The sequence below is a fragment of the Symphalangus syndactylus genome, chromosome 6 (genome assembly GCF_028878055.3).
Source record: "Symphalangus syndactylus isolate Jambi chromosome 6, NHGRI_mSymSyn1-v2.1_pri, whole genome shotgun sequence".
Classification (NCBI taxonomy): Eukaryota; Metazoa; Chordata; class Mammalia; order Primates; family Hylobatidae; genus Symphalangus; species Symphalangus syndactylus.
In genome coordinates this window covers 12,184,512-12,205,565 of record NC_072428.2, presented here as the reverse complement: position 1 = coordinate 12,205,565, position 21,054 = coordinate 12,184,512, and the positions used below count along the sequence as shown (strand labels likewise).

General features: G+C 54.5%; 1 protein-coding gene across 5 annotated transcripts in view; it reads left to right on the top strand.

Moving 5' to 3' along the window:
• The window catches only part of CD82 (CD82 molecule), a 54,109-nt gene extending 35,143 nt beyond the window's left edge, over nucleotides 1–18,966 (top strand). For 4 of the 5 annotated variants that reach the window (XM_055281842.2, XM_055281844.2, XM_063641831.1 and 1 more), the window contains exons 5-10: nucleotides 3,528–3,652; nucleotides 3,825–3,899; nucleotides 13,894–13,995; nucleotides 16,771–16,974; nucleotides 17,249–17,332; nucleotides 17,658–18,966. In XM_055281842.2, the coding sequence (XP_055137817.1) occupies nucleotides 3,528–3,652; nucleotides 3,825–3,899; nucleotides 13,894–13,995; nucleotides 16,771–16,974; nucleotides 17,249–17,332; nucleotides 17,658–17,735 (668 nt within the window). In that variant the 3' untranslated portion in view covers nucleotides 17,736–18,966. The remainder of the gene's footprint in view (nucleotides 1–3,527; nucleotides 3,653–3,824; nucleotides 3,900–13,893; nucleotides 13,996–16,770; nucleotides 16,975–17,248; nucleotides 17,333–17,657) is intronic. The other variant, XM_055281845.2, reaches the window with a different exon arrangement.
• Nucleotides 18,967–21,054: the final 2,088 nt, after the last annotated feature.

Genomic DNA, 21,054 nt, shown 5'->3' with positions numbered 1-21,054 from the left:
TAGAGGCCCAGCCTGCCCACCCACATTTCTGCCCTCTGCGCCCTGCCCCGCGACTGGCGCAGTGGGGGTGAGCCCGCTGGGTGGGGAGAGCTTCCTGCGCGGCTCCGGCCTCCTCCCTGTTTGGGTCTGAGAATCTCAAGCTGGCCGGACCTTAAAGGTCTACTATCTGCAGGAGCGGGTGCATTTTACAAATGCTTTGGCCCGAGCCTCACCCACCCCAAGGGACCTGACTTGGTTGGTGTGGGTGGGAGCCTGAGTGCTGGTGTTTTCTAAAAACTTCCCCAGGTGGATTCCCCAGGCAGCCAGGGTTCAGAAACACTGATCCTCTTGCCTGGTCACTAGGCACTTGTGTAAACTGAGGCCAGGGGTGGGGGAAAATGACTTGCTAATAGTCACAGAGCAGCTGAGGGCAGAACTGGAGACAGCTTTCCCTACCAAGCTGAATCCCTGCTCTGAGTCCATTGGGCTGGGCATTCCTATTCTCATTTTACCGAGGAGGAAATTGAAGCACAGAGAGGTGTAGTAACTTGTTTCAGGGCACACAGCAAGCCGGTAGGGGAGCTGGCTGCAGATGAGGTAGCCTAGCTTCCCAGCCTGTGCCTTGAACCCCTGGACCACATGGCTCTGCAGCCACATGCCACTGGTTAGTACCTTAGTAAGAGGAAGCACTTTGCAGTGAAGAGCAGACTCGAACCTGACTGCTGGGGTTCGATTCACGGCGGTGCTGTCCACTAGCTGTGTGACCCTCGGCACATTGCTTCACCTCTCTGTGCCTCCTCACCTATAAAATGAGGATCGTAATAGAGTGCACTTTCTGTGGTTATTGTGAGAAATTAAATGAGCCTCTCATTTTTATCTGAAAAGAGTTTGGGACAGCCCCCAGTGAAAAACTCTACATAAGTGATTGTTAGCTAAATTTTATAATACAATTTAATCCTTTTGCCATCTTCAAGTAGCAGGCTTTAGACCCATTTTACAGAGAAGGAAATAGAAAATGACTTGCCCAGAGTCAGAGCGTGTTGGCAGCAGAGCTGGGATTAGAATCTACTTTTCTTGATCCCTCATCCCTTTCTGTTTGGGCCACTTTCTTTCTACCTTCCTGGTCCCTTCTAGGCCCAGGAAGACTAAAAGGTGATTTTTTTTTTTTTTTTTGCCATGCCCTGTGGATGGCCTACCCCAGAACATACCCTCGCCTACTTCCTAAGTCAGCTTGCTCAGATGTGGGGTAGGCCTGGGATCCTGGGGGGAGACAGGAAATGGCATCAATGAAATGTTCTGAGATACGGAGACCTCGCAGTTTGGTCTCCCAGGGGAAGGATCCTGAGTTGGGGTCTCAGCCCTGGTCCTTCCCTGCCAGGCCCCTTGCAGCCTGCTACCCTTTCTGAGCCTTGGGGTCCTTGCAGACAAATCAGGATGTGAGTAGAGCCGCAGAGGGCGGTTGCTGAAATTAGGCAGGATGCTTTGGATAAAGGGCCTTGTTCAGGGCTGGCACACAGCGGCTGTCTGGGCAATGCCAGTTTCTTTTTTCTGGGAGTAATCACTGGGAGGAATTGTTGGAAACTAAACGCAGGAAGTTTAGGAAAAGTGGAATTGACAGCCTCTCCCTGCCCACGCTGATGGCTGGGGCTCAGTGCCAGGAGATCCCACACTCACCCTGAGGAAGGTGGGGGGCTCCTGTGAGGAACTGGGTGGAGTAAGCCTGAGAGTAGGGTTGGCCAGGGCTCTTCCTGAGCTCCAGAACATTCTGTCTGTGATCAGGAAGCGGAGCTGGATCCCACAGACTCCCTCGCATCCTCCAGTTTGATAGTTATTCTGTGAGGGCACTAACGCCCCTTGGGGACCAAGGTGGGGATGTCAGCCTCTCCAGGATCCCCAGGGAGTCGTGGCCAGCCCCAGGCCTGTATCTCCCCTGCTGATGGTCAAGGGGTTGGTCCTGGCTGTGCCTCAGTGCTTAGGGGAGCAGATTAAAAACGCAGGTCCTTGGCCTCCTGCTGGGAGCGTCTTGATCGGGTTGTAACGGGCTCAAGCATCTGCATCCCTAAGAGGCTCCTCTGATCCACACTGCTCTCCAGCCTTCTGGAGACGCCAGCACCCTTGCCCTCCAGGTGCGTCCCATGCCCTGGGGGTACAGCGTACCCATGCTGGTGGGTTAGAGATGACATGAGCTTTACCCTGTGTGATGGGTTGGGTGTCTTAGGAAATGTTGGCCAAGTGCCCCTGCAGGACTCCTGACCTCCACCTCCTGGAATGGGCCTGTCCACAGGCGGCTCTAAAGAGGGTCTTAGCCATCAGGCCCATCCCTGCACCTCCTAAGCATCATTTCCTCCCGGGCTCCTTTCTTGCTCTTACTGGTCCATTCTCTCACCTTCTTTCCAATCTTCAAATACACCAAGCTCCTCCTTCCTCAGGCCTTTGCACCTGCTGTGCCCCCTGCCTGGAATGCTTTTCCCACAGATCGTTGCTTGGCTGACTTCTTCATTCATGTCTTGGCTCAAATGTCACCGGCTCAGGCTGGCCTTTGCCGACCCATTCCGACCCTCTCCCAGCCAGGCAGTTCTCTGCAGTTAGCCCGTTTTGGTATCTTCATGATGCCCAACACGACCAGAAAACCTGTATTGTGTACTTTTTGTCTCCACTCCCCACCCCCAAATGTCAGACCTTGTTAGTCACTCTTCTGCATCCCCAGCAACTGACACAGTGCCTGGCATGAAGTGGGCACCCAGTAAACATTTGTTGGCCGACTGACCATGCATCACACCTGTAGCAATACATGTGCCCTGTGCATCAGCGGAAAGAGTGTGGCATTGGAGGTTTGCATATTTTCAAATTCCAGCTCAGGCCGTCGCCTGTGCGCCTTTCGGAGCCTCAGTTTTCTCATCTGTGAAATGGCCATGCTAGTGCCTGCCAGGCAGGGTGACGTCAGAGTTGGAGACGGTGTGTGGAAAGCCCGTGAGGCACAGTGAGTGGGCAAGAAAGGCTGGTGTTTGTTATTATATGGACAAGAAGGAAGGCGGGTTAAAAATCAGCTTGGAATCTTAACGTCCGTGGCCCCTGGAGAACCAGCCAGCCTCTTGTCTGTCAATTCCGCAGGTATTCACTGTGCACGGCACCTCACTGCGAGAGGCGCTGTTCGAGCTGGGGGTTCCCTGGGAATAAAGCGAAGCTTCTGCCCTCATGCATCTCAGGTCCTTGGTGGAGGGGGAGAGCAGACAATGAGCAAGAAGAATCAGTGAAATGTAGTCTATTCAATCCTGAGAAGCGTTACAAAGAAACAATAAAGCCGGGAAGGGGGTTAGGCTGGATAAGGGTGCGGATTGCAGTTTTACTGGGAGAGGGACACAAGTAGGGATGGGGGTGAGCCGGTTCCCTGTTGGGCAGTGAGAAGCCAGCAGGGGAATGCAGCTGACCCCAACACCCTGGCTCCAAAGAGGGGATCCGGAAGAAGACCTGGGCGGTTAGGCCAGGTGTTTATACCTGCTGGGCCCACTGATTTTGTACTTAGTGAGTGTGCTTCTTCTTCCCCCTAGAAACCTCTTCCAGCTCGCTCAGGATGGGAGCCTACGTCTTCATCGGCGTGGGGGCAGTCACCATGCTCATGGGCTTCCTGGGCTGCATCGGTGCCGTCAACGAGGTCCGCTGCCTGCTGGGGCTGGTGAGTACGGATCCCTCCGCAGCTGCCTGCCCATTTCCTCTCATCCAGCCGAGCGCAGCCTGAGCGCGGCGCTGGTGGTAACACCGGGTGGAGAGCGTCACTCGAGGCACGCGGGCTGGGTGCACCTGGTCGGGGACCCGCAGCTGACTTTGTGCCTGCTCTGTGTCCCCAGTACTTTGCTTTCCTGCTCCTGATCCTCATTGCCCAGGTTACGGCCGGGACCCTCTTCTACTTCAACATGGGCAAGGTAAGCCCCTCCCTCCCTCCCTCCTCACTGGGCTGGACCAGCTATGGGGGGGGATTGACCTTGAGTGTGGGGGATGGACAAGGAACCCCCCCAGTTGTCACAGACAGACCCAGTAGGTGTCAGGGACGGCCTCCTGGACACTATTCCTTGTGATCAAAAGGGGGAGTGTTAGAGGAGAAGGCGGCAGGTGTGGGCAGTCCCCGCTGGGCCTGGAGCTCAGCCTGACCCCCCTGCTTTCTAGCTGTGTGGCCTCGGGCAAGCTGCTTGCCTCTATGGCCTGTTCCACCATCTGTAAAATGGAAACAATAAGAAAACTGAACTCTCGAAGTAGTTGCAAAGATTATTCGAGATTATCTGAGTGAAACACATAGCACGTGGCACCATAAGTACTCAATAAATGTCATTCTTGTTATTATTAAGATACTTTAGCAACTATTAAATCCATGCCACTCACCCACAAATGAGGTTTAGAAGGAGACCGTTAATAAAAACATCAGTCTTGTGTCCGAGGGGAGATGTTCAGCTTTCAGAAACAGAAAATCAGACTTATGGCGGCTTAAACGTGAAGGACATCTGTGGTTGACTTGACCGGAAGTCTGGTTTGGAAGCTCAGAGGCCTGGTTCTGGCTGTTGAGCATCCTCACTGGGACGGCTTTCCTGCATTATGACACTTACCTCGTGGTTCCAAGATGGCTGCCACAGCACCAGGCACGATGTCTGTGCCGCTGTGGCCAGAAGATGGGGAAGTGGGCAGTGCCAGACATGGCCATCCCTTTTTATCAGAAAAGCAAGCCTTTTTATCAGAAAAGCAAGCCTTTTTATCAGAAAAGCAAGCCCTTTTATCAGAAAAGGCGCGGTGGCTCATGACTGTAATCCCAATACTTAGGGAGGCAGAAGTGGGAGGATTGCTTTGAGACCAGCCTGGCCAACATGGTGAGACCCCATTTCTACAAACAAATTTTTTTAAATGCTAGCCATGGTGGTGTGCACCTGTGGGCCCAGTAAACATTTGTTGGCCAAATGAACATGCATCATACCTGTAGCAATACATGTGCCCTGTGCATCAGCGGGCAGGAGGGCCTCAGGAGGCTGAGGCAGGAGGATCCTTGAGGCCAGGAGGTTGAGGCTACAGTGAGCCATGAAACAGAGCTTGGGGCAACAGAACGAGACCCTGTCTCAAAAAAAAAAAGCCTCCAACAGACTTCCCCAGACTGGGTCACAAAGCCACCCCTGGTTGCAAAGGAGGCTGAGAATGTGAGTATCCAACTTTCAGACTCTAAAGACAGAGGCACAGGAGAGAAAGGAGCCAAGAATGGCTGTTGGGTGAGCCAGTTAATTGTGAGTCACAGTTATCACGTAAGAAGCACCTACTATGTGCATGTGGGATCTTCTAGAAGCTTCCCATACAGCGTCTTGTCCTCACAATGGCTCTGTAGGGTTTTATGTTGACAGATGGAGACGCAGGTGCTCTGAGATGAAGAGCAATAACAACATTGATAACAGTGACTCTAACACCCACCGTCCCTCCAGTTGAGTCCATGCACAGCATATACCGAGTACAGTGTTGACCACGTTACACTCCGCCTCTCGCTGAACCTCACTAGGCCCTCTCAAGGTCGTGGGAGAATCTCTGTCCCGCAGATGAAGGAGTAAGGGCAGCCTAGGCTCCCTGACTCTGAGTCCTGAGTTCACCTGTCCCCAGAACCTGCTGCACATGGCCTGTGGCCTAGCAGACCGTTGGGGTCCCTGCTTCCAGTGCCACCAGTTCTTGTCCACCAGTGAGGGTGGCAGAGCTGGCAGCCAGATGGGCTCCTGCCCCTCACCACTTGAAGGTCAAGTTGCCTGAGATCCCTCTTGGAAGGAAACTGAGAAAACACTGTACCAACATCAACAACTAACACTTAATAGAACTTAGAACTTAATAGAACTTCACAAGACAAGATACTCTTGGTAGCTAAGGGCTAACTTGGGCACTTAGCTTCCTGGCAGTCAAGGCAAAAGTGGAAAATAGTGGATTTTGTAGATGAAAAGCAGCTTGTTTGGCTATGAGACAGGAAGCCGGCAGTTAAGGGACGGAAATTCCTTTCCCAGAAAAATGGTTATGGGGTCAGGCCTTCATTTCTGCCCTATGGCACTGAGCTTCTTTAGGACCTAGTTGGTGATATAATCAGGGTGGTTTAGAACCAGGCCCCAGTGAGCCGGTTTCTATGACTCAGAAGCTGGTCGCCTCTGCAGGGATCTTGGGCAGTCCACCCTATGTGATTCACCATCTCACAGTAATAAATATGGTACCCACTGGGTTGGCACCAACCACATGCCAAGACCTGAGCTAGAAAAGTGAGCTGAAATGCACGTTTCAAATTTACAAACATTTTCCATTTGAAGAAACTGAGGCCCAGGAAAGCAAAGTGACTTTCAGCCACTGGCACACACAGCTTGGAGGCATCAGAGTGGGGATTTCCATCCTGATGCCTCGGAGTCCAAGGCCCATGCCTCCCTATCCACCACGCTGCCTTCCCGCGGGCTGGTTAACTCTGCTTGGCTGATAATGAGGAGCTTAGCCTCAGGGGTGTCCTATCAGCCCCAGAACAGGACTCGTTTGGAGATTTGGGTTTCCTGACCCCAGCCAAGCTCTGTGCATTGCAGCCCCCTGCCCCCGTCTTCCCCTTCAGAGTCCACACCCCCTAGTCTGAGCCTGCCTCACCTTAGTCCACCACCATCTTTCCTGGAAGGCAGGGGGAAGCTTTCTGGCTTTGCTGAAGAAGTTCTGGTGCCACTGTATCGCCTGAGCTGGAGTGAACAATTTATTTTTTTCTTTCGCAACGCATCGTAAATCTCAGCGGAAGACTAGGCATACTCTTGATGGTGTTTCTTCTGGCAGACAAGGCTCAGCGTGGGGGTGGGACTTGTTTGAACCTAAGGAAGAAAGGCCTTTTGAAGGGAGATAGGGCCCCCGTGCAGGTGGGTGGGAGCGACCCTGCTGTGGTCTCCAGGGCTGCCCTCTGTCCTTCCTGCCCCCGTCACCCGCAGCCACTGTTCTCAGGGCAGCAATGGGGAAGTTGCGGACCTTGGCATGGCCTGTCACCTCTGGAGCCTTGGGTTCTGCTTCTATAAATTGAGAATAAATCTGCCTCTCCCTGCCCTACCACCCAGGTTGAAGTGAACACAGACTGTGACACTTCTATGAAAATGCAGACTGGTGTCCAAGGGTCTTGACTGTGGAACCACTGCTCTGACATTCTGGGCATGCTACTCAGCTGCCCTGTGCCTCAGTTTCCTCATTTGTCAAACTAGTAACAATATAGGCCCACTGTCCCTTCTCTGCAATTCTGAAATCCAAAAAAAAAAACACTTTAAAAACCAAAAGTAGCATTTGCAACTCATTTGGTGGCAAAATGGAACCTGAACGGAAGCAAGGCTGTGTATGGCCTTTGCCTGCCCCATTCGGGCGTCCCTGGGGAAATTGAAATGAGCCTCGTTGCAGGCTGCTGCCCCAGCCCCCACTAGCGGGTGTGATCTGTCCCTCCAGGCCCTTTCTAAAATCTGATCCTGTCTCGAGCCGGAGCCCCCAGGGGCTGCCTCGCAGCACTTCAGAGATGAAGAGCACTCACATACGGGAAGGGCATCGTGCGGCGCTCAGCCGGCGGCTGATGTTGCTGGCATCATTGCCAGAGTTTATTATTATTGCCGCCATTATTCACTTCATGAGGGCCTGGTAAGGGCTCAATAGGTGGCAGCTGTTCCTCCTGCCCTCGTTGTCAGCAGAGCAAGGGCTGTAGGAACGGGGATTTGGGCGTGGCGCTAAGATCCTCATCTGCTTGTTTATCCAGCCTCTGGTGAGCAGAGCCCAGCTCTGGGATTCAGGGGCCCTGTGTTTTAGTGTGGGCGCTGCCATTGATTGCTGTGTGGCTTTGGATAAGTTACCCAGACTCTCTGATCCACAGGTGAGCTCTTGGGCCATGCCCAGTGCAGGCAGTCAGGGATTCTGACTTGTTCTCTCTAGATAGTGGGGGTGGGAGGAGTGAGAAGGAAGCGAATGCAGTTTGCCCTTTCCTGTGGTGTGTGGGTGCTGAGCTGGGTGCACTTGGCAGGCCATACCTGTGCCAGGGAGGCCCCTGAGGCTCTGAGAGCTGTCAGGCTCAAGCAGAAGACATTGGAGGGGAAGGGGCTCACTTGGCCTGGCTGGGAGCCAGAGGTGGGGGCTGTGACAGTGGCAGTGGCTGGCCAGACAGCTCCCCAGAGAAGTTGGTCGGGGGAACTGTGACTTCCTTCTCGTCCTCCTTGCTGTCACCCTGAAAGCCCCAAATTGTTGGTGCGCACATACCCTCATGTGTGAGACAGGTGGCGAGACGGGTTCCTAGGGGACAGTGTGGTTCTCTGTCTGCTTGCTGAATTAGAACTTCCTGATTCTCTGGCTTGGGGTTCTCTTGCGATGGGGCAGAGGGAGGAAGAGCAGCTGGAGCCTGGGACAGGGAGAGGTGACCTTTCTCTTCCCTGTTGAGAAGCGAATGGAGGAATCCAGGCTACCCCTCTGGAAAGGGATTATGGAAAGACACTTGGGCTAGAATCTCTGAAGCACACGCTGGTCACTGGCTCTGAATTCTGGGGTAGCTAGTTCTGTGGATTGCAGCTGGACTTGCGGGAAAGATGCAGGAAGCACCCTCATTTCCTATCAGGGTACTGGGATGCAGCCTCTGAGCTGGTGTATCTGTATTCTAGCAAAGCATTTGCCAACATCTCATGTGGGAAACCTGGAGAGGACAGGAAGGTGTGGGTCCAATTTACGCATTTGTACCTCATTATAAGGGGCGATTTCACACCCTAAAGAGCATGGCAGGAGGTCTGCACAGCACCCCAAGGGGCGGGCACGGGAGCCTGAAAAGTTACCCTGGAGATGTAGTCTGGTCTCAAGTATCTGGATGACATGTGTCCTTCGAGAGAGGGATTTGATTTGTTCCTGTGGTCCTAGCTGGGACTTGGGTAGCTGGGAAAGGAGGAGGATGTGAACTAATACAAGTGGGTAGAAGTCATTTGAGCAGAACTTAAATTGTATCAAGAGCCTCTCAACTCCGCAACATGCTATTGTGTGAGGTAGTGGGTTCCCCATCGCAGGAAGCATTTAAGCAGAGCCTAAAAAAGCATGACCCTTACATTCGGATGATTTGCTGCACTCAAAGGTCTCTCCTAATTCTGACTCTGAAAATTCACACTGAAAGAGAAGTCAAAGCTCAGCATTTGGGTGGGACGTGAGTAGAGCCACGCAGAGGACAGCAGGGTCGTGGGGAGGCGGTGGGCAGCTTGCCCAGGCTAAGATCCCAGGTCCCTGGAGCTGCACAGATCAAGGTCTGGTCATGTCTCTGCTGCTTTCTATCTATGTGATCTTGAGAAGTTGCTCCAACTCTGAGCCTCATTTTTCTCTTCTGAGAAATGGGGAGGAGGGAGACAGGGAAGACGGGGCTGGCTGCCTTGGCATTCAACCTATGCAGTCGCACAGGATAATCTGTTGTTGCCGTATTGAAATTCTTTTTTTTTTTTCTTTTCTTTTTGAGACAGAGTCTTGCTCTGTTGCCCAGGCTGGAGTGCAGTGGGATGATCTCGGCCCACTGCAACCTCCACTTTCTGGGCTCAGGTGATCCTCCTGCCTCAGCCTCCCGAATAGCTGGGACTACAGGCACACACCACCATGCCCAGCTAATTTTTGTGTTTTTAGTAGAGATGGGGTTTCACCGTGTTGGCCAGGCTGGACTCGAACTCCTGACCCCAAGTGATCTGTCCATCTCGGCCTCCCAAAGTGTGGGGATTACAGGTGTGAGCCACCACGCCTGGCTGAAATTCTTAATAATTTTTAAACAAGGGGCCCTGCATTTTTGCTTTGCACTAGGTGTAAATTATGCAGCTGGCCCTGGGCAGGACTCTTTATGGCATGTGACAGTGACTCAATTGAAAGTGGCCAGAGCCAGCAGAAGGCTCAGCTGGATCCAGGTTCCTAAAGGCTGCTGCTGTCCCTCCTCACCCTTCAGCCCTGCCCTCCTCTGTTGGCTCCTTTCTCGGGCAGGCTGTCCCCAGCGGAGCCTGAGGGTAGCCTAGGTCCTCATCCTAACACACTGATGGAAAGAGGGCCGGGTATGTGAGCGTGGGTCTCAAGCCCATCTCTGAATCGCTCGCCATGCCTGCGATGTGGATGGCATTGAGTGGCAGCCCAGGTCTTTTGCCTGCTTCTGGCATTGAGGGAGTGGGGCCTTCTCAGCTCCATGGAGAAATAGAAGGGTGGTTACATCCAAGGAGTGGGTTTCTGCAGGGCAGGCAGAAACAATGGAGCGGTCCCTTGGGGGACGGAGGGTGATCATGAATGTCTGCTCCTGCTACCTCCCTGTCCTTTTTGTCTCAGTAGCTACCTGGTTGCCAGGGTGACCTCCCTGCACTCCCAGCACAGGCCCCCTGAGCATCAGCTCCAAGCTGAACCAGCCCCTGTGACCATGGTCCCCATGGTCCGGGTGTGTCCCTCAACCACATTCTGGACTGCACGATGTTGTGGTGTTTCCATGGAAACCACCTGTCTAGGTGGAAACCACCCAGCTTCCATCACCTTCTCATTTCAGGGGGCCTGGGAGAGAAACAGGGAAGTCCAGGCTGCTGTGACAACCATGCTGGGGTTTAAACAGAGCCTCAGTGCAACATGTCGTGAGGAAGCTGGGTGGGTGGGGAAGGATGTGGGAGAGGCAGCTTTCCGCACAGATGCTTCTGGAGAACCCCTCCTTTCCACACTGTGGGGATCACCCACCCACTGGGGTTGAGAGGTGGACCCGAGATGTCATATCGCCTGGCAGACAGCCCCAGCTATGTGACTCAGGCAAACCACTTAGCTTTTCTGGGCCCTGGTTAAAACTGGGTATGGCCGTGTGGTTTAAATGCCAATAAAGCTTAATAGGTAAAAACGTGGGTTCTGAAATCAGCCAAGCCTGTGTGCAAACCTCACTTCTTCCACATGTTGGCTGTGTGACTTTGGGCAAGTTAATTAACCTCTCTGGGTTTGTTTTCTGTATCTCTATAATGAGGGAATGGGGTGAATACCTAGGCCATAGGTCTGCTGTGAAGATTCAGTTGAGATAATACATTTAAAGTGCTTACCACAGCACCAGGTACATAGCAAACATTTGATAAAAGTTAGCCACTATTAGTGTTGTGATTAATTACTGACAGGAAAGCTTTGTAAATTGCAGGACTCTGTATAAGGGCTTTTTTTTTTTTTTTTTTTTTTTTATATCATGCTAAGAGCTTTGCTGAGAGAAGGGCAGGGAGCATCATCAGAGGCTGGTTTCCCAGCATTAATTTTTTTTTTTTTTTTGAGACAGAGTCTCGCTCTGTTGCCCAGGCTGGAGTGCAGTGGCATGATCTCGGCTCGCTGCAACCTCCGCCTCTCGGGTTCAAGCGATTCTTCTGTCTCAGTCTCCTGAGTAGCTGGGACTACAGGCGTACTGCCATCACACCCAGCTAATTTTTTGTACTTTTTTTTAGTGGAGATGGGGTTTCACAATGTTAGTCAGGATGGTCTCGATCTCCTGAGCTCGTGGTCTGCCCACCTTGGCCTCCCAAAGTGCTGGAATTACATACGTGAGCCACCATGGCCAGCCCCAGCATTAATTTAACCAAGGGAGCTGGGTGGGGAGCCAGGGCTGCAGGTGCATCTGCAGGATATGTGTTCTCTGAGCACAGCGTTCATTCAAGGACTGCCCCTGGGGAGCTGCCGGAAGCCCCACCAACAGGGTTCCCTGGGAGTCAGGCTCTGAAACCCCACCTGGAAGTACCTGTCCCATTTCTCCCAATTCTTCCCTCTCAGGAACCAAGGTGGGAAGGTGTGTGGCCTTCTCCTTGGCATCCCTGCCTTCTAGGGTCCCTCGCCCCCACTGCCATGACCAGTCCAACCATGCATTTGCCCTGGAAGGCCTCGGGGCAAGGTCCATGTGAGAGGCTAGGTGGAGCCAGGCAGGGGCTGGCTCTCCGAGTCTCCCCTCCCACCCAGGCCTGCTTATCGCCGAGGGAGGCCCTGCCCTCAGCAGGCCCTGGGTTTTCCTCCCTTTGCACAGCTGACTTAGCAGGCCCTGGGTTTGCCTCCCTTTGCACAGCTGACTTATTTAGAAACCCCTCTTATGCCTGCTTTGTAAATCAGTGTTTTCTCTGTGGGGTTAGCTGCGAGCAGGTGCTGCTCTCCACCACAAGGAGGGACCCTTAATTCCTGAGCAGGGTGAGGACCAGCATAGGCAAGATGTAGATTTGGGCCAGGCGAGGTGGCTCAGGCCTGTAATCCCAGCACATTGGGAGGCTGAGGCGGGTGGATCACTTGAGGTCAGGAGTTCGAGACCAGCCGGGGCAACATGGCGAGACCCTGTCCCTACTAAAAATACAAAAATTAGCCGGGCATGGTGACTCGTGCCTGTAGCCCCAGCTACCTGGGAGGCTGAAGTGGGAGGATTGCTTAACCCCAGGAGGCAGAAGTTGCAGTGAGCTGAGATCCTGCCACTGCCCTCCAGCCTGGGTGACAGGGAGACCCTGTCTCAAAAAAACAAAACAAAACAAAACAAAACAAAAAGTGAGATGTTTTTGGAGCTCTGGGGCAAGCAGCGAGGTCCCGGAAAGGCGACTGACCTCATGCTCTGGCTGGCTGGCACTGCGGGCTTGGGACTTGGGAAGGGGTGAGGGAGGATCTTTTCTGTTTTGTTTTGTTGTTTGTTTTCTTTTTTTGTTTGTTTTTTGAGATGGACTGTTACTGTGTCACCCAGGCTGGAGTGCAGTGGTGCGATCTCGACTCACTGCAACCTCCACCCCCTGGGTTCAAGCAATTCTCCTGCCTCAGCCTCCTGAGTAGCTGGGATTACAGGCACCCACCACCATGACTGCATAGAGGGAGGATCTTTTGACCATATAGTTGATCCCGAAGCTCCAGGTCCCCCAGTCTTGGGGCCCCCTTCAGGCATCTACCCTGCTGTCTTGGGGGCCCTGTTTGGAGAGGCTGCACTCTGGTCCTTGGAAGAGGGAAGCTGAGCTGGGCTTTCCTCCCTGCCCCTCCTTCTCCCTGAAGTTGCCCTGTGGGAGGTGTAAGGATTCACCAAGAAGTTGCCTGAGTCTGGCTCTGGTGCCTGGCAGACCGTGGTGGTTAGGTGTGCATTCAGCATTCAGCATTCATGTACCCCGCACACCTGTTCTGTGCCAGGCTTGGTGCTAGCCACGGGGGACCCTGTAGTGAGCGTGCCAGATGTGGTCCCTGCCCCCACGGAGCTGATGTGCTAGTGGAGAGAGATGATAAGCCCTGAACACCAATAACCATGTAACGTCAGTGCTCTAAAGAAAAATACAGCGTGCTTTCCCTTGTGGGATAAGGGAGGCCGGGGAGGGGTGGTTGATTGGTTGGGGGAGAGGGGATGGGGAAGGGCTGATATTTTGTAGAGTGCTCTGGTAAGGCCTTTCTGAGGAGGTGACATTGGAGCAGAGCCCTGAAGGAAGCAGAGGGTGAGCCATGTTAATGTCTAGGGGAAGAGCATTCCAGGCGGTGGGAACAGCACGTGCAAAGGCCCCAAGGCAGGAGCGTGCCTGGCACGAAGACAGCACGGAAATCTACTCAGTTGAAGCAGAGGGAGGAAGAACAGAGGACAGAAGGTCTGGGGAGGCAGACAAGTGGTGTAGGACCTCCTAGGCTGTTACGGGGACAATGACGGTGGGAACTGCCCTGGTGGTGGGAGGCCCCTACAGGGTTTTCAGCAGTGACATGAGAATATTGATGTTTACAGGGCCAGGCTGCTGCCAAGCGCAGAAGAGATAGTGGGGCAGGAGTGGTTGGCACTGCCTGCATCGGGCACCCTGGGAGCGCCAGGAAAGTGGTTGGAGCCATGAGCATGTCCCAGGGTTGCTGAAGGGAACAGGGGAAGGCAGTTTAGGGGTGGCCACAGGTGGGCACGGGTTTCAGGAAATATGACCCTGACCTTTGTCCTCCCCGCTGCAGCTGAAGCAGGAGATGGGCGGCATCGTGATCGAGCTCATTCGAGACTACAACAGCAGTCGCGAGGACAGCCTGCAGGATGCCTGGGACTACGTGCAGGCTCAGGTGAGGTGGGGCGGGGCTGCAGGAGGCCCTCTGGCCTGGGTGTGCCTGCATCTGGAGCTCTGTGCACCCGCATGTCTGGGACTGGCATCTGCAGTGCTCGTGTGTGCCTGACGGTTTGTAGGAGACTGTGCTTCTATGGGGGCAGGGCACCCCAGTTAGCACCACAGCTCCCTGCTCAGGGGGCCCAGAGACTCAGAGGCAGCTTTGCAGCTCTGTGCTCTCATTTGTGGCCACAGAGCATGGGGGCAGTTGTCAGCCCTCTTATCTCAAGCCACACTGGGGAGCGTTGGGAGCTCCACCCTGGGTTTTAGGAAACTGGGTGCCAAGGCTGAGATGCTGAGAAGTCCCAGTGGAGGCTGCCTCCGGGAAGGGCACTAGCTGGGGAGGTGTCGAGGGAGCCTTCTAGGGCGTAAAGAGTGTTCTAGCCAAATCTGGATACGGGTTTCGCCAGTGTGTGCACATATGTAAAAATGCACCAAGCTGAATGTGTGCCCATTAGTTCATGTGTATTATACCTCCATTAAAGTGAGAGAGATGGTTGGATGGATGGATGGACGGATGGACGGATGGACTGGCCGACTGACCAACAGATAGACTGACCAGGTTCCCAGCCTGTCTCAATAGTGATCCAATGACCACTTGGCTCTCCTTTCTTGTGGTCCCGGATGCTGTGTGTGCCCTTGGCTGGGACCTGCCATCTCTGATCTGCAATCCTGTGAGGGTGCAGGACACAGTGGTCACGTAGGGCCTGTTGACAACTCAGGGGAGGGATGTGGGGTATAAGGGGCATGGGCAGCAGGAGAAAGCCTGACTCTGGGGCACCAGGAGAGTTTGCAGAGAGGACACTCCATCTAGGTGACATGGACGTGGCCATTTTCTGAGTGGAGGAAGGGCAGAGCGATGTTTTCTGGCCCTGGGAGAGGACATCAGGTGTGGGAGTCATGGCAACTGGAAGGCTTGGTACACACAGGGAAATGTTTTGGTCGCATATGTAGTTTGACCCACAATTGCTGAGACTTTGCTAATTTTAGCAAAGTCTGGATGTCACCAGTGACATAAACCAGTGCCACCTGACAAGGGACCTGGGAGGAGAAGTGGGTCCCTTGGGAGGTGGTGAGCATCCTACCCTGGAAAGTCATTGGCTGGTTCTAGATGATTCTGATGCTGTCAGATGCTGCTTAGGCTGGTGGTAAGTCAGACTCCCAAGGCCTGGAGTGCTACACTGCCACAGCCGCTAGGCCTTTGCTGTGCCTGCCTCCTCATCTATACAATGGGGCTACTGACCCATGCCGTGTGAGATACATTGGTAAAGCCTGCAGCACTTAGGCAGCATTTATTATGTGGTACATTGGTGGTGATGTTTTGGTCACCATGCACATCCGTGGAGACACAGGTGGAGGTGGCGTGTGCTGCTGGGGACCAGGTACAGCCAGAGTCAGGCCAAAGGGTTGCTTGGAAGGAGGCTCTGCCACAGACGGGCCAAGGAGACCTGCCTCATTTTGCTCCGGTGCAGGACGGCCTGTGGGTGCCCCCAGCCTTGCAGACCCCTGCACCTCTTAGAGGTGCCAGCCTTTTCTGGGAGAGAGGAGGCAGCCCGGCTGCCAGAACAAACGCCTGTAAACCTGGATTAGAAACCGCCTGGAGCTGAGCATTTCTGAGTGTGCCTGGCACGCCCCCTGCTGGCCACTGGCGACTGGTCGGGCGACACCCCTCGGAGATAGGAAGGAAGCGGTCCAGGAACTGACCCCTGCTGTGACCGTGGCTATCCCATTGAATCCCCCCAGGAACCCCCAGCATTGCGGGGATTCGCACACAGAGACCTCCTTTAGCACACGGAGCCCGGAAAGGCTTTCTTCTCTCTAGAACTACAGTATTTTCTCCTTTAAAATGGCAGAATTGACCAGCTAGCCGAGGTGGCTCACACCTGTAATCCCAGCACTTTGGGAGGCCGAGGCGGGTGGATCACTTGAGGTCAGGAGTTCAAGACCAGCCTGGCCAACATGGTGAAACCCCATCTCTACTAAAAATACAAACATTAGCCGGGCGTGATGGCAAGTGCCTGTAATCCCAGCTACTCAGGAGGCTGAAGCAGGAGAATCGTTTGAACCCTGGAGGTGGAGGTTGCAGTGAGCCAAGAGCACGCTGCTGCACTCCAGCCTGGGTGACTGAGCAAGACTCTGTCTCACAGAAAAAAAAAAAAAAAAAAAGGCAGAATTGACCCCATCTCCTTTTTCACTTTTTCTCCTTTTCACCAGGAAGCTCAGAGGCAAATCTCAACTCCTGCACTAAAGTCGAACGGCCTTTCATAAGCTTATTGTGCTCCCCACACCTATGCTGGGTACTTTGCCTCATCCCATTTAGTCCCTGTGATAGCCCTGCGAGTTGGGGATTTTAATTATCCCCATTTACAGATGAGGAAACTGAGGCTAGTTCCTTGATGGAGGTTGCTCAGCTGGTAGGTGGCAGGGCTGGGATTGTAACCCAGTAGCCTGACTTTAAACCCTGCACTGTGAACTGTCTGCCATCCATTCTCCTTGTGCCCTTTACACCTGCGCTCCTTCAACTTGAACTTCCTTCCTACTCTGCTTTGTATTTTTGCTGGTCCTGGTTTTGATTGTTCTGCTGTACTTGTAGTTTATGATGGTTCGGCTGGGACCAGGGGCCTGGAAGTGGCATATCTGAGTCTCTGTCCTGGGGAGGCCCTGCCTCTGCCAGGAGGGCAGCCTGCCTGAGGTGAGCCGTGAGCACAAGCAGTCTGTCCCCTGCCTTGCCCAGGTGAAGTGCTGCGGCTGGGTCAGCTTCTACAACTGGACGGACAACGCTGAGCTCATGAACCGCCCTGAGGTCACCTACCCCTGTTCCTGCGAAGACAAGGGGGAAGAGGACAACAGCCTTTCCATGAGGAAGGGCTTCTGCGAGACCCCCAGTAACAGGACCCAGAGTGGCAACCACCCTGAGGACTGGCCTGTGTACCACGAGGTGTGGAGGGGGCTGCAGATCGGGGGCTGGGCTCCGAGGGTGTTGGGGGCCGTCTGGGCTGCTGCTCAGCTCTTCCTTCCTCCATTTAGTTCATTCCCTTGATTCACCTGTCATTTGTACCTTCATCTACTTCTTCGTTAATGTATTCATTCAAGGAACAGGCAGAGCCCTCTTCAGGGGCTTCCAGGCTGGGACTGGGGGGCTCTTGGTGGTTCTGCATGGCAGGGCGGGATGGTGTAGAGCGGGGTGATGTGACCGCGTTCTCCCCTTGCAGGGCTGCATGGAGAAGGTGCAGGCGTGGCTGCAGGAGAACCTGGGCATCATCCTCGGCGTGGGCGTGGGTGTGGCCGTCATCGAGGTCTGAGCCCCCTCCCCCATCCCTTCTCCATTCCAGGTCCTTCTGGGTTGTCTCTGTTCTGCTGATCTCCTTGGGGAGGTGGTGGCCGAGGGGGCCAGCACCCCATCAGCTTCCAGAGGCCTTCTGGCCTGAGCACTGTCTGGCTGTGTGACCTCAGACAAGGCACTGCCCTACTCTGGGCCTCCCTCTGCTGCCTGCATCACAGGGTGGTTGCGAGGCTCAAGTTGAGGATCCACTTAATCCCCATCTAAACCTGGATGGCGCGGCTGGGGCGTCTGAGGCCGGGACACCCAGCCTCCCTCTGACTCTCTGCCTCTCCCCACAGCTCCTGGGGATGCTCCTGTCCATCTGCTTGTGCCGGCACGTCCATTCCGAAGACTACAGCAAGGTCCCCAAGTACTGAGGCAGCTGCTATCCCCATCTCCCTTCCTGGCCCCTGACCTCAGGGCTCCCAGGGGTCTCCCTGGCTCCCTCCTCCAGGCCTGCCTCCCACTTCACTGCGAAGACCCTCTTGCCCACCCTGACTGAAAGTAGGGGGCTTTCTGGGGCCTAGCGATCTCTCCTGGCCTATCCGCTGCCAGCCTTGAGCCCTGGCTGTTCTGTGGCTCCTCTGCTCACCGCCCATCAGGGTTCTCTTAGCAACTCAGAGAAAAATGCTCCCCGCAGCGCCCCTGGAGCAGGTGGGCTGGACTTCTGCCTGCCCTCAAGGGTGTGTATATTGTATAGGGGCAACTGTATTAAAAATTGGGGAGGAGGGGGCCGGGCGCGGTGGCTCACACCTGTAATCCCAGCACTTTGGGAGGCCGAGGCGGGTGGATCACGAGGTCAGGAGATCGAGACCATCCTGACTAACACGGTGAAACCCCGTCTCTACTAAAAATACAAAAAAATTTAGCCAGGCGCGGTGGCAGGCACCTGTAGTCCCAGCTACTTGGGAGGCTGAGGCAGGAGAATGGTGTGAACCCGGGAGCGGAGGTTGCAGTGAGCTGAGATCGCACCACTGCACTCCAGCCTGGGGGACAGAGCGAGACTCCATCTCAAAAGAATAAAAAATTAAAAATAAAATTGGGGAGGGGAGGGCGTTAGATAAGGCACTCTGGGCTGTCAGGAGACTGCCTACTGGGTGGGTCAACTTATTTCCCACTATGACATTTATATCTTTGTTTTTTCACCATTATATTGAAGGCAGTGGGAGAGGGTGGGTTTTACGTGACATTAAGGGATGGCACCCCTTCCCCAGGCCTGAGGCAGGTCCATCTAGACAGCTCAGATTAGCCTGGGCCATGCCCTAGGGACAGGGCCTAGGGGACATGGGCTGGAGGGGGTCTGCCTGGGTAAGGGGATCTGGCTTGGCCCTGAGCTGCTTAGGGACATGTGAGTCCTTGGGGGCATGGCACAGAGCTCGTCCTGTATTCTCCAGGGTCCGGAGCTGGCCAGGGGTAGGGAGGAGGAGGATGGCTTCTCCTGGGAGAAGGTGGGCTGGCTTTTCTTGGCAAGCTGTCCTCTGGCCCTTGGGGAGTGGGGTGGGTGAGGCTGTGCCTTGTAGGGGGGAGAGGGGAGGGGGCTCTGTGTGCACCATTCTGTAAAACACACTCAAGATTCTAAGACTATTAAAGAGGATTTGTAACAGTCTAGTCTGGAATGGTAGGGATGCTGCTTCCTGGGGCAGGGGAGGACCCAGGGCAGAGGGTGTGAGCAGAGTGGCTGGGTCTGCTGGAGACTGCTGGACCCCTCACTGCTCTGCCCTCCCTGCAGGCATCTGCCTCTGCAGCCTGAACCTTAGGACCGTGATGGGCCAGGCTCTGATGGGCCTGCCTACATGCCGGGGTGCCTGGAGTTTGATTTGGTGCTAAGAGAGGTATAGATTGTACCTCTCGATTCCTGCTTCTGGAACTAGGGTATGGGTGCCCCCAGAAGCTGCACAAATTGGGCTGCTGATGGGGGACAGGGAAGTCACAGGATAAACTTGGCATCGCTTTCTAGAGCATCCGTTTCTGCAAAGAATTGTGGAAGGAAACATTTTCATGCTAAAGAAATGTGATGGAGTAAGATGTGTAGAATTCAGGGGACTTTTTAGGATGAAATGTGAGACTTTGGGAGGCTGAGGCAGGTGGATCACTTGAGGTCAGGAGTTCCAGTCCAACCTGGCCAACATGGTGAAACCCCATCTCTCCAAAAAATACAGAAATTAGCCAAGTGCGGTAGTGCACGCCTGTAATGCCAGCTACTCAGGAGGCTGAGGAAGGAGAATTGCTTGAACCCGGGGGATGGAGGTTGCGGTGAGTCAAGATTGTGCCACTGCACTTCAGCGTGGGCAACAGAGCGAGAATCTGTCAAAAAAGGAAGAGAAAGAAACGACAGAAAAAGAAGCTCGCTCTTACTTGTGCACGGCTCTGACGACTGAGCCCCAGCATGCCCCTTGCCCAGCGTCGTGAAGTCCAGAGGGCACTCGCCCCACCTTCTCCTCTCATTTCTGGAGCCAGTGGGCAGGGGAAGCCCTTGCCTCCCTGCAGTGGAGCCCGAGCGGGGCGGCGGCTAGAGTGGTGTTTCAGCAGGGACCACCAGGCGGCGCTGCAGCCTCAGCCTAGGAGCCCGGCAGAGCCCAAAGGTTCCGTGGTTACTCCCGGTCTCGCCAACCCCGGGCCTGCCGGCGTCCCACTCCAGGGGAAGCGCTTGTGAAAATGCAGATTCCAAGGCTCAAGGATTCTGGCGCTGCAGATCTAGGATGGGGACAAGGAATCTGCCTATTTGCACCCCTTTGCGTTGATTCTGGAAGATTCTCAGACCTGGGGTAATGTCTGTCCCAAGCCACGTACTGACCTCCCAGCGAATGTGGCAGCTGAGGAGGTGTCAGCAGTGGAGTCGGCTGTGGGTCCCTCTGTGGCCTTGGGTCGCCTCCCTCTGGGATGGGCGGAGGAGAGGAAAATGTCGATGGTTCCACCTGGGCCCCCACAGCTTCCACCCTCTGGAAGGGTAGCAGAGAGCTGTTGGGTGTCTTTTCATAAATGCTTTCTCACTGGGAGCAAAGGGACCTGAGTTTGAGTCCAGCTCCATCTCCATCTTCCTGTGCGACACGGGGCCTGGCAGGCTGAGGGTGGGCTCAAAGCTGTTTGCAAAATAGAGGACTGAGAAAATGTCAGAAGTTAGCGAAGGGGTGGGCTGCTTCCTCTGACACGTCCATCCTGCCCAGAGCTCACAGCTGGAAGGGGCCAGAGCCAGGATTTGAACCCCACGTATCTGACTTTAAAGACCATCCTCCTGGCTCCACTGGCTCCTGCCCTTCCAGATTTCCCAGAACAGCCCAGGACATGTGGTGGTGTGAGGCTGTGACCCTCGCTTTTGTGAAATCTGGTCACTGTAGCTCTGAGCCTGCTGGGTTCCTCATTTCAACCTCCTGGGGAGCACCCAGTTTCAGCACCCCACTTACTCCCAGCCTGTGAGGTTTTGGGAGGGAGGGAACATAGACCCATGTCTAACACTCAGAATCGTCCCTGTAGCCACTCATCTGTCCCATGCCCATCTGGGGCTTCCACGCCTTCCAGCTGCCCTCCCTGGGCCCTCTGTGGGCTGCCATCTCTCCTGCCAAGGGCCCTGCCAGGTCCAAAGGACTGGCACATGGGTACCATGTGGAGGAGGGTACAAGGGTGCTCCTTGGCAGTGCCCACCCACAGCTCCCTGGGGCAGACAGGAAGAATGGCTGGAGCAAAGGGTTGCTCTTTGGG